At 47.9% G+C, this 17,363-nt stretch overlaps 1 protein-coding gene across 5 annotated transcripts in view; it reads left to right on the plus strand.

Annotated features, from left to right (window-relative positions):
• The first annotated feature begins 273 nt into the window (after positions 1–273).
• LOC125433846 (retinal homeobox protein Rx1) overlaps positions 274–17,363 on the plus strand; it is a 32,908-nt gene continuing 15,818 nt past the window's right edge. For 2 of the 5 annotated variants that reach the window (XM_048498752.1, XM_048498750.1), the window contains exon 1: positions 274–603. Coding sequence is in view for 1 of the 5 variants with exons in the window: in XM_048498750.1 (XP_048354707.1) it covers positions 555–603 (49 nt within the window). In the remaining 4 variants the exon portion in view is untranslated. Of the gene's footprint in view, positions 604–1,961; positions 2,096–9,819; positions 9,931–17,363 lie in introns of those variants that run through there. The other 3 variants (XM_048498751.1, XM_048498755.1, XM_048498753.1) reach the window with 3 other exon arrangements.

Genomic DNA, 17,363 nt, shown 5'->3' on the forward strand with positions numbered 1-17,363 from the left:
CTCTAATTCTTTCCCTCTTCTGTAATGAGGGGATTACAAAGGAAAACTACAGCACGATTCTTTTGTGTGGAAGACAATCATAGTGGGGGGGATCTTTCTTGGCCCATCATTAGACAGCCTTTCCACCACCACCCCATCCCCAACCCCACCCCACTCTGGTCCTTCTGCTGGGTGGACACTTAGAGCAATTACTTCTCCGGCGAGTGACTGTCAATCATTCTTAAAGGGGGAGGCCACCAATTAATAACCTCGTCTTAATCCCGTGGACTCATTTCCAATCTGCAGGGCCCGTAGACATCTGCATCTGATTCTAAATAAAGAATCTCTTGGGCTTTAAGCAAAGTTGGGTCCGTGAGAAATAAAGGCAACTGCTGAGAAGTTTGGCGGCCGAGCCACGAGATTGCAGCGTGGAAAGGACCGTCGGCCTTCCGGGGGGCCCCCCTGCACAGAGCTAAATAACCTTCTGCCCGGGACAAGTTGGGTCCGTGCAGGTAACAGAAGCAGATTAGACAGACAGACAGACAGACAGATAGAGCTACTGACTTCTTGCATTGATGAATTGTTTCTCCATCACCGATCCAAGTGACATTTTTTACCAAGCAGGTAACAGAGGTTGTTGTTGTCGTTGTTGTTTTAAAAATTGACAATTAATTCCTTAGTTGTAGAATTGCTTCTCTTCCACTAATTGTAATGACTGGGCTTTATTGCTGAGTGGGGAATCAAATGTTTTGTAGTTTACGTGATAATTGGCTTGTTGCACCAGTGATTTGCTTCTCCACTAACCCCTGAAGCAACTTACTGAGCAGATAATGTTCTTTAAACACGTACAGTGATAAGTTGTGTACTTGTTGCCGTGGTGACCCATTTCCCCACCATGCGCCAAAGTGACTTAGATGCATATATCATCCCACAGGTAATTTATTTATTTGTTGCAACAATGAGTTATGTACAGCTGTATACCAAATGAATTCCCCTCAAATTCCCGGTGAGGGATGTGGGTTTTTTCTAAGTGGATATTGCCTTTTTTCAAAGCTGGAAATGCATCTGGAAAGAGAAGATGTTATTCTGAAAGGCCAGAAGTTGCGCTTTGGCCTCCTACCATTTAATGGTGGAACCCAAAAAACATTTTTTTTTCTGGAGTAAGCCCCACTGAATAGAGTTGAGTAGGATTGTGGGTAGGTCTGGCTTGGACGCTTTCTAAATAATTTCCAAATTTGCCACCAAAAAGATGCAGTGTATAGGTGGAAACCCATGGCAAACTGATAGCTGACTGATTTTGACTGGCTGAAGTCAGAAAATCAGCCCATATTCATCCTGATATTTATCCAATAAGGTACTTTTCTTCAATAGTACAATCATCAACTCTGTACCTCTTCCAGGTACTTTCTTGTGTCTTCCACCAGAGAGTGAAGATCTTGTGGATCTACTATCTGCTTGATCAGTTGATTCCGACACGCTAAGGCCTTCCCTTGCCGCTTAACAAACTGAAGGACCAAAAGTGTATTTAAGAAATAAATTAAAAAAGAAAACAAATCCCCCCTAGAGATTGCTTGCCTTTGCGACATCTTCCCTTTCAATCTCTGAGCTTAAGCACTTAAAACCAGAAGAGAAATAAATAAAAATTCCAGGGCAGTTGTGAAGTTGAGCATCCTGAATAGGAAAGTAACTGGAGGAGGGAATCTGGAAGGCTCGATAAACCAGCTGTTTGTGTGGAATGAATTCAGTGAACCCCTTCGTGCTCTCAAAAGATGGAGCATGAATTTTGGAATCGGTCTCTCCCTTCTGAAGCAGGACGACTTTGATCTGAATTACGGGGTTAGGATGGGAGGCGTATCTGCGGAAACGGGTCGGCCACAAAGGCCCAGCAATGGTTCAGATTTTTTTTTTAATGGGGCTTTCGCTTTCTAATTAGGGAATGATTTCAGAAAGGTGGGATGTGGATTCAGAATCCTGCTCGCCGACAGAGGGGAAACGCAAAAGAATGCAACCCACACTTTGACAGAAATGGGAGACAGGCCATGAAACCATGACCCCTGGAGCACCTTCAAAACAACAAAATTATTGCCCTGCGGGTTCCCGCAATCCACGGTCAGAGGTAGCCCAGTCATGACGCGAGGTTACCGGCGGGCATCGTTAAAACTAGTATTGCAAGAAAGAAATGTATGGGTAGAGATGTAAAACAGAGAGAAATTCTCGTATGAAAACTCCGTGGACATGAATTAGAACTATGTAAGAGTTCTGACCTGGATAGCCCAGACTAACCTGATCTTGTCATATCTCAGAAGATAAGCCGGGTTGGCCCTGGTCAGTATTTGGATGGGAAACCACCAAGACACTGCAGGGCCTCTATACAGAGGCAGGCAATGACAAACCACCTCTCAATGCCTCTTGCCTTGAAAACCGTACATGGCTGCCACGATACTGTTGGATTTTGTCCATTTTAACTAGGGTTTGTTGTTGGACTGTGGCCAGATAAATTGCCCTGCCTCTTAGCCTCAGACTTTAGAGAAGGACTAAAGTGGGGTTTATGAACCCTAGACGCGGGGTGTCCAACTCTGGCACTTCAGATGTCCATGGACTACAACTCCCATCAGCCAATTGCCCATGCCAGCAGGGGCTGATGGAATTGTAGTCCATGGACATCTGAAGTGCCAGAGTTGGACACCCCTGGTCTAGGGTTCAGAGTGGTGTACATGAGTGTTTTATCCTCAGGATACCTCTGTGCTGAGAGAGAGAAAGACAGATGGCCCAAGGTCCCCCAGTAAGCTTTATGGCAGAGCGTGGATTTGAACACAGGTCTTTTGGGTCATAGTCTGATAACTACACCATCCTGGCAGCCCATATCACAAATGAAAATACCTTGACAAATCTTGGCTAAAGATTGCAAAAGGTTATGCAAACCCTCCAGTATGTCACACCCCTGCAGGCTTCCCTACCTTACAGGGTTGTTGTGAGGATAAGATGGAGGAGAGAATTATGTAAGTTGATTCATTAGGAGAAAGGCAGGGCAAAATGCAGTTGATTTGTTAATTAATTTTAAAAAACAGGTGTTCTTGTATACTTGAAACACACACTCACCCCACACCTTCCTCAACCCCACCAATAATTACTAACTGTGTAAAGCTCTGGGGTGTTGTGTGGTTTCCGGGCTGTATGGCCATGCTCTAGTAGCATTTTCTCCTGACGTGTCGCCTGCATCTGTGGCTGGCATCTTCAGAGGATCCTTCAGAAGATGCAGGCGAAACATCAGGAGAAAATGCTACCATGCTAGAACACAGCCATACAGTCCGGAAACGACACAACACCCCAGTGATTCCGGTTGTGAAAGCCTTCGACAATACACTGTATGAAGCTCATTTCTGCCGGCCAACCGTCTACTGTGTTTTTAACTAGGATGTGATCCCAACATGGAGAAAAATGCTGGTTGTTGCAAGTTGAAAATTCAGCAGGCTGGTCGAAAATTCGTCAAGCTTAGCTGGTTGGGTTCTTATTTTGTCTTCTTGGCTGGCACAAGCGCCTAATGCAGACAAAAGGGAGCTTGTAAACTGATCACGGCTTTTCATTGGATGGTCATGAAAGAAGGCATTCCGGTACCCCCTGATTTTTTTTTTAAAAAAGGTATCCACCAAAACAAAAGGGGGGTGGGCTCAAAAGTGATTGATCAGCAGATGGAATCTGAGAGAAGAGAAGATCTCTTTTATAAAGAAAGAGGTATTGCAATCAATGTCAGGCCAAGATCTAAAGAGTTAGTTGATGAGTGTCAAGTTTCCACACTGGCCCAATCAGTGTTTGCCTTTTCCTCGGAATGACAGATTCCATCTCTCCTGGCTTGCTTCGCAGAATGTGTTTGGAAAAAACCATAGTGTGAAATATAGTGGAGAGTCCGGTAGAGACGTTAATATGTGGGAACTCTGATTCCATTTGTGTCATTCTCTGGAACCTGGAATCTTGAAGGCTCAATGTTGTGGTTGCTTGTCTGGAATTTGTAAGTATGAAACACACACACACACACAACATATGCTGCAGAATGTGGGATCAAGAACCAGGAGGACATAAATGGTCACTGAGGTTCAAAGAAGTTGCTAGAGTATTAAGGGCGGGCCAAAAAAAATCTTCCGTCGTAGAATGAATCATTAATTGGTGGAGCTGACAGCCACAGGATGTAGTCATGGTTGCTATACTTTGTTTCACATAAAGATGTCCGTTAGGGCAGTTGAGGTGCAGCAGTTGAGAAAATTGTATGTTTCCACACTGGAATATAGTCCCGAGCAAATATGAGAATTATCCTTCATTTTTACACACTGCCTTTGTCAAAACCATTATTTCGCTCATTATTGATCATGACCCTTTGATACAAAAGCATTTATGCCAAAATATATTTTACTTTCAAACTTTCAAACAGATTGGGGAAACAGGGCTAGGCCAGGCAGAGCATCCTACAACAAAGAAGGTCTGGCATGCTTTGTTCTTTGGTGGAAGTGGAGGAATATACGATCTACTAACATCTTTATGTGAAACAGAGGTTCTTTCCACACGGGCCATAAACAGCGCCCTAGGGACGGCAAAAAAACGTCCCCAGGGAGCTGTTCGCATGGGGGGCGCAGCTGCAAGCCCCTGTTTCCTCTCCTAATTCCTCGCCTTCCCCAGCCGCAGGTAGTTTTGCAAATAGCCGCTTCGCCACTCGCCGTGCAAACGGCAGCGGCTGGAAGGCACCATTCCCCCTCCCCTTTCCCAAACGCCTCACTGTGTCCTCCGGCCTCCGGCGCGTCGCACAGGCCAGGGGACACGCCCCCCGCCCTGCGACTTCCGAGCTGTTACGCAGGGCAGGGGGGACGTGTCCCCTGGCCTGTGTGACGTGCCGGAGGCCGGAGGACACGGTGAGGCGTTTGGGGGACGGTGCAGCCTGTGCGAACGGTCCCGGAGGGTTTGGATCAGCGTAATGTACGCCGACCCAACCCCCATCGTGGCCGTGCGGAAACGGCCAGAGTATAGTTTGAATGACTTTAAAAATGGATTCGGCAGTTCATGGAGATGTGATCTGTCAGTTGCTATCAACTATAATGGCTGAATGGAACTTCCATACTATCTTAGATTACCAGCAGCTGGGTGTTGAGCAATAACCGAGAAAGTTGTTGGCCAATATCCTGCTTGTAGGCCTTCTTGGAACATCTGGCTGGCTATGGTGGAAATCAATATGCTGGACTTTAAGTCTGATTCAGCGAAGTTATGGATATGTTCTTCTGAGATGCAGCCAAGACCAAGCAAGACAATGGCTCTTTCTGCACGAATCCCCCAAAACTTTTCAAAACGTTTTCGATTCCCTCCTTTACAATGATGTGTGTCTGCACTCACACCTTCAAAGCAATTCCTGGTCACCATGACGTGATTTCCCCCTTTTTAAAAGGATCTGCGTTGAATCGATGCTTCCGTGCTTCACAGCCTCGTGCAGCATTCCCTACTCCTTGTCTCCTCAATGTTTTGGAGATCCCCTCCCCCCCTGCAAAAAATAAAAGAACAAACAGAGAAATACTGCAAATGAACAGGCGAGGCGGGACTGGGTGTGCTCTGAAAATGGCACCGCGGAGGATGTTCAGGAAAGCAGAGTAGTGTGGGAAACATAGCAAATAGATCGCACAGCAACCGAAGGTGTTTTCAAAACGTTTCAGCCAGAGAACCGTTTTAAAAGGCGATTCATTTAAAACATTTTGAGGCTGGAAATAAAACGTTTTGGGGTAAAAACCAACGTGGGACTCTGTGGAGGAAACATTTTATTTCCTGCCTCAAAATGTTTTAAAAGGTTTGTGTGGAAAGGGTCCACAAAAGCCCCAAACAGATGCCTTCAACAGAACAGAAATGCATTTTGAATTTCTTCAATTCCCCCTGTCTTTATTTTTGCCTTGTCAAAAATGTATGAGTACGTATTGCTGGACCGGTTATTCTCTGAAATCTGGTTCCCTTGATCAGGTTTCTGGACTGTGCAGTCTTAGGAACACATTCGTGGGATTAAGCCCCACTGAATAGATCTCTGTAGGGTTCTAAGTAGCCCTGCTCAGAATGGTTCTGACAATGTCGATGTCGGAAATATGCCCCTTGTCTATAGTGAGCATCCATAACAATGTGCATCCTTATACCCTAAAGTGCTGTGTCACGTGCGGCCTAGCACAGTGATGGCGAACCTATGGTACGGGTGCCAGAGGTGGCACGCAGAGCCCTCTCTGTGGGCACGCACAAATAGAGTCACCCTCCCCACACACACATCTAGGCTGGCCTGGGCCGCTGGGCTCGATTATTAGCATTAAACCTAAGACCTAGTTTTGGGGAAGCAGTGTAGGTAACCCTGTTAAGCGCTGGTAAACCCCACTGATTTTCATGCGAAAAACAAAAGCGTGATCCTTTACCTGGGAGTAAGCTCTGTTTCTGGCAATGGGGCTTGCTTCTGAGTAAACCCTCCTAGGGTTGTGATTCACCCATTGGAAGAGTTGCACGGTTGCTTCAAAGCAAAGCCACCGACTACCACCAAGCTTACTCCTGAGTAACGCACGCCTCGGAGCCAACCGTTTTTTCTAAACTAAAACCTCAGTATTCAGGTTAAATTGTCGTGTTGGCCCTTTGCGATAAATAAGTGTGTTTTGGGTTGCAAGTTGGGCACTCGGTCTCGAAAAGGTTCGCCATCACTGGGCTAGCATTTCATACACCTGCAGCTATGAAGCAGATTTTGAAGTGCTAACATCTCAGACAGCCAGTGTGGTGTGGCGCTTAAGAGTGGAAGACTCTAATCTGGAGAACTGGGTTCGATTCCCCACTCCTCCACATGAGCGATGGAGAGTTGGGTTTTAATTTCGCCCTGGTACACATGAAGCCTGCATGGGGGACCTCGGGCCGGTCACTGCTCTCTCTGAGCTCTCTGAGCCCCCGTCCATCTCTGTTGGGCGTGGGGGGAAGGGAGCAAGAAGAGAATAAGAATTGTTTGGATTTATATACTGCTTTTCTCAACTGTAAGGAGACTCCAGTTGGGTGGCAAACTCCTTTTCCTTCCTTTCCCCACAACAGACACCTGGTGAGGCAGGTGGGGCTGAGAAGAAGAAGAATAGTTTGGATTTATATCCGCCCTTTCTCTCCTGCAGGAGACTCAAAGGGGCTGACAATCTCCTTGCCCTTCCCCCCTCACAACAAACACCCTGTGAGGTAGGTGGGGCTGAGAGAGCTCCGAGAAGCTGTGACTAGCCCAAGGTCACCCAGCTGGCGTGTGTGGGAGTGCACAGGCTACTCCGAATTCCCCAGATAAACCTCCACAGCTTAGGCAGCAGAGCGGGGAATCAAACCCGGTTCCTCCAGATTAGATACACGAGCTCTTAACCTCCTACGCCACTGCTGCTCCTGAGAGAGTCCTGAAGAATTGTGACAAGCCCAAAATCACCGATTAGGCTTCATAGGGAGGAGCACTGAAAGCCAGCATGGTGTAGCGGTTAAGAGTGGCAGACTCTAGAGAACCAGGTTTGATTCCCCACACCTGCACATTAAACCTGCTTGGGCAGGGCCAGTCACAGTTCTCTCTGAACTCTTTCAGCCCCCACCCACCTTACAAGGTGTCTGTCTTGGGGACTGGAGGAGAAGGAGCTTGTAAGCCACTTTGAGACTGACTCCTTGTGACAGAGAAAAGCATGATACGCAGTGGCGCAGTGGCTAAGAGCAGGTGTACTCTAATCTGGCGGAACCAGGTTTGATTTCCCGCTCTGCCGCTTGAGCTGTGGAGGCTTATCTGGGGAACTAGATTAGCCTGTGCACTCCTACACATGCCAGCTGGGTGACCTTGGGCTAGTCACAGTTCTTCTGAGCTCTATCAGCCCTACCTCCCTACCTCCCCCCCCCCTCACAGGGGGTTTGTTGTGAGGGGGGAAGGGAAAGAAGATTGTCAGCCCCTTTGAGTCTCCTTTAGGAGAGAAAGGGGGGTTATAAATCCAACTCATCATCATCATCATCATCAGACAATTATGTTTTGAAAGTTCATCTTTCAGGAGCAGCAATGGCATAGGAGGTTAAGAGCTCATGTATCTAATCTGGAGGAACCGGGTTTGATTCCCCGCTCTGCTGCCTAACCTTGGGGGGATATAAATCTTCCCATCATCCCCTGCCAGCATGATGCTGGCCGGGGATGATGGGAACTGTAGTCCATAACATCTGGAGGGCCGCGAGTTGGACACCTATGCTCCAGTCTATAGTCTATAGGTCACTGTAGTCTATAGGGATGAGCTGTAATTCCAGAGGATCCCCACATCTCAGGTGAAGATGGACATATCTTCTAAGTTTTTTTTCCTTTTGCTTTCAAGTCACTTCTGACTTATGGGGACCCCTGGTGGGGTTTTCATGGCAAGAGATGTTCAGAGGTACTTCACCATTGCCTGCCTCTGCATCAGGCCCCTGGTATTCCTTGCAAGTCCCCCATCCAAACACTTGCTGGGGTGGAGGCTGAGTGCGACCAGCCCAAAGTCACTCAGCAAGTTTCCACGGCAGTGTGAAAATTTGAACCTGGGTGTCCCGGGTCCTTGACCAACGCTTTCACCACTACACCATGCTGGGTTTGGCCCCACTGATGGGAGCAGCAGTGGCGTAGGAGGTTAAGAGCTCATGTATCTAATCTGGAGGAACCGGGTTTGATTCCCAGCTCTGCCGCCTGAGCTGTGGAGGCTTATCTGGGGAATTCAGATTAGCCTGTGCACTCCCACATATGCCAGCTGGGTGACCTTGGGCTAGTCACAGTTCTTCTGAGCTCTCTCAGCCCCACCTACCTCACAGGGTGTTTGTTGTGAGGGGGGGAGGGCAAGGAGATTGTCAGCCCCTTTGAGTCTTCTATAGGAGAGAAAGGGGGGATATAAATCCAAACTCTTCTTCTGCTCTTCTTAAATGGCTGCTTTGAATTATTGAATGCAGTGGCGGGCAGTGGCAGCATCTAAGGGAGAGTGACGCGGTCAATGGGTTGGCCAGGTGCGTGTGCACCCCTGACTGCTAGTCCTGCCACCCCACAAAGATCCATCTGAGGACGCAGCAGGACTGACAAGAGGTGGAGTACAGGCAGCAAGGCTTGGCAGTTCGGCTTGGCTCGGCCCGATCTGTGGATCAGGCCGAGTTGAGCTGGTTCGGAGGTGCTTAGAGGGCCAAGGACCCGAGCCCGCCCCCTCCAAACTCTGCGCGATCCGAACTTGCAGTAACATCCGAGATTCTCGAATGTGTTTTTATTTTTTGGTCTTTTTTCACATTTTGGCCTGCAGGGGGCGTATTTGTAGAGATATTGGCACCAAAATTTCAGGGTATCTTCAGGAGATAGTCCCAATGACACCCCCCAAGTTGGGTGAAATTTGGTTCAGGGGGCCAAAGTTAATGGACTCCCAAAAGGGGTGCCCCATCCTCATTGTTTCCAATGGGAGCCAATAGAAGATAGAGGCTGCCCCTTTGAGGGTCCATAACTTCATAAATATAACATCATAATGTAACATCATAGTAGCAATAAAACATAGCATTATAAACACAACATTAAACTATAGACCATATTCATATAGGGGGGCAACCTATATAAAGACAATAGTAAACCGAGATGGCGACTTTCTTTATCTGTAGCATAACTACAGAACACATGACCTAAGAACTAACCCATTTGAGTAACCCAAAGAATGGTTCCATCTGAAGGTTCTACATAATTTATTTGTAACTCAGGATTCGAAAGGTCTATGATGAGCTATCCAAGGCTATTCCATTTCTCTGGCCTGTTCCAAATGCTATCCCTTTAACTTATCTCTAATTAGATCCCAAAATATCATGTTTTTGTGGACTAGAGTCTGTTTCCTCCCGTGTTTCCAGTACACAAGATTCCAGTTTTGAAACTCTCAAAAGCTGGAAAACAGCCATTCTTCCCATCTGAATCTTTCCCTGGATGTTGTGAGTAGGAATTTAGTTATTTGTTTTATTTTTATTTTATTGGATTTATATCTTGCCCTTTCCCTTCCAAAGATGGAGTGTTGCTTTTTTGAAATGGAAATGATGCATTAGAAAACCACTTTTGCTTTGCTTGAAAATTTCTGAATTGCATTCAGAGACCTGAGCATGTGCAGTTTGCAAAAATGCTCCACTCCACGAGTACATCACTTTTCTGCCCCTTATCACTGGTGTGCATTAGCCCATTGGCAAAACGCAGAGGCAAAGAACAATCCTGTTGTGGTTATAGGAGCAATTGTACCAAGGAGATTTGTGTGTGTGTGTGTTCTACGCAAGGGTTCTTTGATGGTGTGTTTCTGCATGGCAGGGACCTTTGATGGCCCTTGTGGTCTCTTCCAACTCTGTGATTCTATGACGTTCACCCATGTGTAAGAGCATATAGGCACATCAGTAAAACACTGTACAAAATGTATGTTGATGCAACTATATCTATAATCACACTCATTTTGGTGCAGTGTTTCATCACGCGCAGTCCTCTGTCCAAAACATGGACAAAACAATAGAGTGTTCCTAATGCATAAGGTCCGTTTCTGGGCAAAATCTAAGGTGAAATTCAGACAAGGAGAATTTCAGAAGGCATCCCCTGCTATGATGGGGGGGGGGGAGAGAACACACTTTTCAAAGGGATTCTGTGTGCATGTGTTCCTCGCACAGGCAAAAACAACACAAAAGGAATCCTTATACGTAGCTCTTTTGCTATGCTGTCTCTACATGCACGTAGGCATCTTGCTCATTGCTCCTGCGTAGCACTGTACACAATTCAGAAGTAAAACATGAACGATGGAAAATTCCTCATGCTTCAATTCTACTTTGGGAATAAGAAAGGGCCACTTGGTGCTCCAGAGGTTTGGGAGGCAAATGTATTGTCAAAGTCTTTACGGCTGGAATAAACTGGTTGTTGTGGGTTTTCTGGGCTGTTTGGAGTGGTTGGGGCATTTTAGCTCCTACATTTCGCTCACAGATACAAGTGAAGCATTAGGAGCTAAAACCACTAGACCACGGCCAAACAGGCTAGAAAACCAATGACAGACAATCTGGGGCAAAATTGGATTGAAGAATTTCACGAGAATCCTCCTTGAATCTCTTAAGTCCAATTAATATATTGTTAACGGCTGATCTCCGAGCTTCAGAAACTAACTGATACTTAACTGTGGACTTTTAGTAAGCCACTAATTTAATCACGGTTAATAATGCTCAAAGTATTCCTTCGTCATTCACATATGTTGCGTTTGGGATGTCCTTCCCCCAAATTATCTTTACCTCAGTCAGTATGCATGAAGAAGGAATTTGTGATTTAAACTGGGATAATTTTTTTAAAAAAGCAAACAACTTGGCAGAATTATTTGGAAGCATCTGCCAACTAGATTAAATAAGATGATTATCCATATTGAAAATGACAACTGGTTAGACCAATTAATCTGTTTATCAAAAGATATCATAGGCGACATCTAAACGGACTCTTGCGGCAGCTTTGAAATCACACATCCGTATAGCAGACCGCATCAAAACAACTCAAAGCAGCGAGCCACACAACACTAGATTATGAAAATGGTTACCAAATCAAGCGCCAAAATTGTCTGAAAAAAGGGAAAGAACTGGATAAAACTAATTTTACAATAAAGCTGGTTTGGCTATAAATGATGAAACATCCCACAAGTAGTGCAAAAAAAAAAACCAAAGAAAAGATAAAAGCCATGAAAATAACCCCAGAAGACAACAGTCTTATTCAATAAAATCAGATTAATTGAAACAAAAAAAAAATACCAAGAAAAAGGAGAGGACGAACAAGCAGTGTTTTAAAACCTCAATAAAATATGTGTCAGGAGGGAATTGCAATACAACCAACGCGCCACAATAGGTGATTGTAAACTGCAGCAGCCGATAGAAATTTGTGTGCAATTTTGACACCATTTTTATACAACTAACCCCCTCCAAAAAACCCCCCAGTGCTTGTGAAGATTATCACATCAAGACCAATTCAATGCTTGCAGAAACCCATTCTCTTTAGTGTGGTTTGGTAACAGCAAACCGTAACACAGTTGGAATCCTTGGCAAAAAGTTTATTTTTAGAACTGTTGGCCTCCAGGGCCCTTTCCCCACTTACCTTAAGCCCCGCGCTGCTCTCCTAAAGTAGCGCAGGGTCCAGCTGCACTCCCCACTTCAGGGGCGGCGAGAATGCAGCCGCCCTGACGCTGCCTCTCTCGCGCCCTCTCAGCGCATGCAATTCCTGGCGCCTTTTCATATGGTGCCTTTTGATGACCCCGCACAGAGCGCGGGGTCGTGGGGAAGCCGGGGTGTGCGCCAGGAATTGTGAATTGCCCGCAGCAACCCTCCGACAAGGGTAAGTGGGGAAAGGGCCCAGGTCATACTTGTAGACCTCGCACTATTACAGGTGATCTCCACACGACCCAGATCAGTTCCCCTTGGAGCAAACAGCCACTTTGGAGGGTGGACTGCATGCCATCATGCCATGCTGAAGTCCCTTCCTTCGCAAATTCTCAAATCTCCAGGCACCACATAGATATTGTCCTAATTCTCTTCCTATATTATCATGCAGCATTTCTAGAAGCCAGTGGTTCTGCCAGGTGTCTGAAGGAACGCCTTTTCCCATATCGACCTGCCCACGCCCAAAGATCAGCAGGTGAAACCTTTCTCGTGGTACCACCAGTGGTAAAAAAAGACCCAAGATGGGGCTTTTTCAGTGATGACCCCAAGACAGAGGCGTACTGGCAGAAAATGGTGCCCAAGGCATAGGAGGTTAAGAGCTCGTGTATATAATCTGGAGGAACCGGGTTTGATTCCCAGCTCTGCCGCCTGAGCTGTGGAGGCTTCTCTGGGGGATTCAGATTAGCCTGGGCGCTCCCACACACGCCAGCTGGGTGACCTTGGGCTAGTCACAGCTTCTCGGAGCTCTCTCAGCCCCACCCACCTCACAGGGTGTTTGTTGTGAGGGAGGAAGGGCAAGGAGATTGTCAGCCCCTTTGAGTCTCCTGCAGGAGAGAAAGGGGGAGGTATAAATCCAAACTCTTCTTCTTCTTCTTCTTCTTCTTCTTCTTCTTCTTCTTGTTCTTGTTCTTGTTTATTATTATTATTATTATTATTATTATTATTATTATTATTATTATTATTATTATTATTATTATTGCAGAGGGGTCCCACTTACCGCCTCTTAGAAGCAGTTTATTGGCTGCTGCCGCCCCCCAGCTCAACCTGCATCGGTGGCCAGGAGCCTTCTGCTGGCCTACCAGGTCCCCCTTGGCCCGCCTGGCTCCACCAGAGGAAGGTGGCCGGCTGCTGATGCAGGTTGTGTGAGAAGGGGGCAGCAGCTAGCGGGTCATGGCAAGCTGGCCCACAGCTTGCTGCGACCTGCGGCTTTGGTGTGTGTGTGTGGGGGGGGCATTTTGTGGATGTGTTCCATGCTGTGCTGACACCTCTGTGTGAGGGGGTTGACAACGCTGAGATGGAGATTTGAGGGGTGGAGCTTGGTGAGAGGGGGGATTGGGAGAGGGGCTCCAGGGGATACAGCGCTGTCGAGCCCACCCTCCAAACCAGCTGTTTCCTGATCTCTGCAGTCCAGATATTGCAATTTCAGAAGACCTCCTGGGCTCGCCTGGGGGTTGGCAACCTTAGTGCGATCACATGCGATCAGGCGCTAATCATCTGGCCGGGGACTCCCTAAGCTAGAGCTGATCCAGGCTGTTTCCTGGTCCCCTCCCAGGAACAGCCATGTGAGGGAAAGAGCGGACGCGGAGAGTCGCGTTAAAGCAGATGTCCGACACTAAGATGATCCAGGATTGAAACAGGATCACAGCCCTGAGTTGGCCAGTCGCCAACATCTAGCACGGGCAGCCCAGCCAACCTGGGGAGCGGCTGCGGATGTGGAGCCGTGGGGCCCTCTGGAGGAGAGTCCTGGCAGCATGTGAGAGTGAACGGAGCCACAGCTCCTGTGGGAGAACGTGGACCCTCACCCACTCCTGTGCCTTCTGATGGGTTTGCCAAGCTCCAGGTGCCACTCGGAGACCAATCAATCAATCACTCAATCACTCAATCACTCAATCAATCAATCACTCAATCAATCAATCAATCAATCAATCAATCAATCAATCAATCAATCAATTGTGGTCATTGAGCAGAGTCTATCAAATGCATGTACTCAAAAACTCCGACAATTTCACCAAATCAAAGCACCAAACTTTAAAAAAGTTTTCCTTGGGCCTTTCCCCACTTACCTTAAGCCCCGCGCTACTTGAGGAGAGTAGCGCGGGGTTCCCCGGCACTCCCCACAAGAGGGGCGGCAACAGCGCAGCAGCCCCGACGCTGCCGCTGTCGCGCCCCCTCAGCGCGCGGCATCCCTGGCGCTCTTGCAAAAGGCGCCTTTTGATGACCCCGCGCAGAAAACGGGGTCATGGGGACACCAGGGCGCGCGCCAGGGATGCCGTGCGCTAAGAGCAGCGCGCGGCATAGGGGGGATAGGGGAGAGTGGGGAAAGGCCCCCAGAAAACTATTAAACTCTCAAACACCTGGAGCCCCCCAGCTATTGCAACGGATCTCCAAGGTCGGCTCCCCTGGAGTACATGGCAGTTTTGGAGAGTGGGCTGTATATAACCTCCTCAAACAACTTCCTCCCGTGGCCCCACCCCCAAAATCTCCAGGTAGAACAAATGTCAGTTTGGAAGGCTCCAGCAATTTATTTGCTATTTATTTAAGGACAAAGCACACACGCACACACCCCTGCTTCTACCCAAGAACTCTAGGCTGATTCCCCATTGAAACATCCCCATACATAACATTATCTCGTAAAAACACTGACACGTACAAAAGTTAAAATCCCAACCCTAATCCTCACTGCCCACCCTACCCAGCAGAATCATAGAGGGGCCATTCAGGGAAACTAATCAAATGACTGGGTGAAGATGAAAGGCTTTTCCAGATGCCTACACCCATAAAGGGGAGTCTAAAGCCGGGGGCGGGGGGGGAAGATCACAGAGAAAGATCTCCCATATGTTCCTGCCCTGCTACCTTGGCAGGGGGGTACCACAAGGAAAGCCTCCTGCTGTGACCTCAGTGCCCAGGCAGGTACATACAGGGGCAGGTGTTCCTTTAGGTAGGCTTTGTAGGTTAACTCCAACATCTTGAACTGGGCTCAGAAGTGAATTATTAAGAAAATGTTACAAAATTAGGCTGACCAGACATCCCGCTTTTGGCGGGGCAGTCCCGCCTTTAAACGATTTGTCCCGCGTCCCGCGGGTTCTTCAAATTGTCCCGATTTTTGGGAGGCTGCACCCTGCACCCCTGCCGCAGTGCCGCCCGCCCCCACACCACCCTGGAATGCCCCCTCCACGGCCCCGCCGCACTCCCGCCGCTGCTCCACCTGGGGTGTTGTGCCCTCTAGCCCCGTTGGCGCACGCCATTGGCGCCAAGACTTCAGCCTTTCTTCCCACACCGTTTTTCCCAACGTGAAATAGTTCCTGGGGGTGTTATCTGCCCCACTGGAGGGTTGCAAGAGCAGTATCCAGAGCATGGGCGGCCCTTAATGGGGCAAATTAGCCACCAGGACTGTTAAAGGTTTGGGAAAACAGCCCAGAGGATGGAGATGAAGCCTCTTCTCCCCCTGTCCATGCCATGGCCCTGATTTGAATCAGGACTGCAGCTGCCGTCTCCAAATTAGGAAATACCTGGAAAATTTGGGGTGGAGCTTGAGGAGGGTGGGCTTAGGGAGGGGAGGAGCTTCAGTGGGCTATAATGTCATAAAGTCCACCTTCCAAAGCAGTCATTTTCTCCAGGTGACCTGATCCCTGTCACCTGGAAACCTGCTGTAATGCAAGGATCTCCAGCCACACCTGGAGACTGGCAATTCTAGGGCCCTGCAGTGGTTGGCTGACGGCGGCAATAAGTATAACAGTGCAGACTTGTGGAAAAAATCCTTACTGTGGCCTCTTGCGGCAACTCCGACTACTTTAGCTCAGGACTGTCAATGATCCGCTATCAGTTGGGTATTCTGGCTACCCCTTTGGGGTCTGACACAGAACAGTAGAAAGAGATTTCAGACACTTCTCCAGATTTCTCTCCAATTTTACCTTTTGTTTTTGGAATATTATTGCAACAAGCCTCAAGCCAAAAATAAATGCCCGAGGATAGAAAAGTCACAGGGGAGGGAGGGATATGTGAACCCTTCCCATAGGTTTTTGCAGTGCAGGGAATTGTGTTTTGCTTGGTGGAGGAGGATACAAATTAGAGAGACAGGCAGACAAACAGATGTTCCTAAGTGTGCCTGTGGACGCTGGTTCGTGAAAGCTGATGGATGTGTTATGCTGTCTGGCGACTGAATGGTTTTCAATATTTTGTAATGCGCCTCAAGACTCGGTCAGAAAGGAGAGCAACAAATGAAGAAAATACCATACATTGGTCCGTTTTTGGCACCACAAGACTCTTGTTTTTTTCGGCGGCAGCAAACCCCCTTTTCAATTTAAGTACAATATAGCACACGTGGGTCAACACATTCAACAATGCGATAAACAAGGATTATCCACATTATCTCTTCATATACTGCTATTACTCATCCCACATAACAAAGGCTTGCTATTAACTTCTATGAGGAAAAGTATACCCCAGCCTTTTAGAAGAAGAAGAAGAGGAGTTTGGATTTATATCCCCCCTTTCTCTCCTGCAGGAGACTCAAAGGGGCTTACAATCTCCTTGCCCTTCCCCCCTCACAACAAACACCCTGTGAGGTGGGTGGGGCTAAGAGAGCTCAGAAGAGCTGTGACTAGCCCAAGGTCACCCAGTGGCAGAGCTGGGAATCAAACCCGGTTCCTCCAGATTAGATACATGAGCTCTTAACCTCCTACGCCACCTCCTAAGCCTGCTGCTCCTCCCTCCGGTCAAAATTTATTTAGAATCCACTGGCTATTGCAAAAAGACAACCACCACAACCACAAAAGAATGACCCACTGCAGGCTGTTCCCCACCCTCGCCCCGCGTTGGCCCAAAAAGTTCGCGCCAGAAGTGCTCTTGCTTTCCCCATGAAAAGCGAGAAGCACATGCAGGGCAAGAGAAAGTGCTGCAGGACAAGAAATCTTGCCCAATGCGCCTCCTTTCCTGGTGTGCTGCAAACTGGAAGCGTGCCGGGACAAGACTTCTTGCCCCAACACGCTTCCAGTCCCGTGCATGCCAGAGGGTAATCGGCCAATGAGTTGGCAGACAGACAGACAGCCAATGAGTTGGCAGACAGACAGACAGTCAGTCAGGCAGACAGAGAGTTGACAGACAGACAAAGGCAGACACTTCCCTATATAACTGTTGTGCCCAGACTTACCACAATTCTCCTCCTGACGGGAGGTGGCTATGGTGGTCTGTCTCCCCACCCCCCTGCTCCC

Source organism: Sphaerodactylus townsendi, linkage group LG05 (assembly GCF_021028975.2).
Source record: "Sphaerodactylus townsendi isolate TG3544 linkage group LG05, MPM_Stown_v2.3, whole genome shotgun sequence".
Lineage (NCBI taxonomy): Eukaryota > Metazoa > Chordata > Lepidosauria > Squamata > Sphaerodactylidae > Sphaerodactylus > Sphaerodactylus townsendi.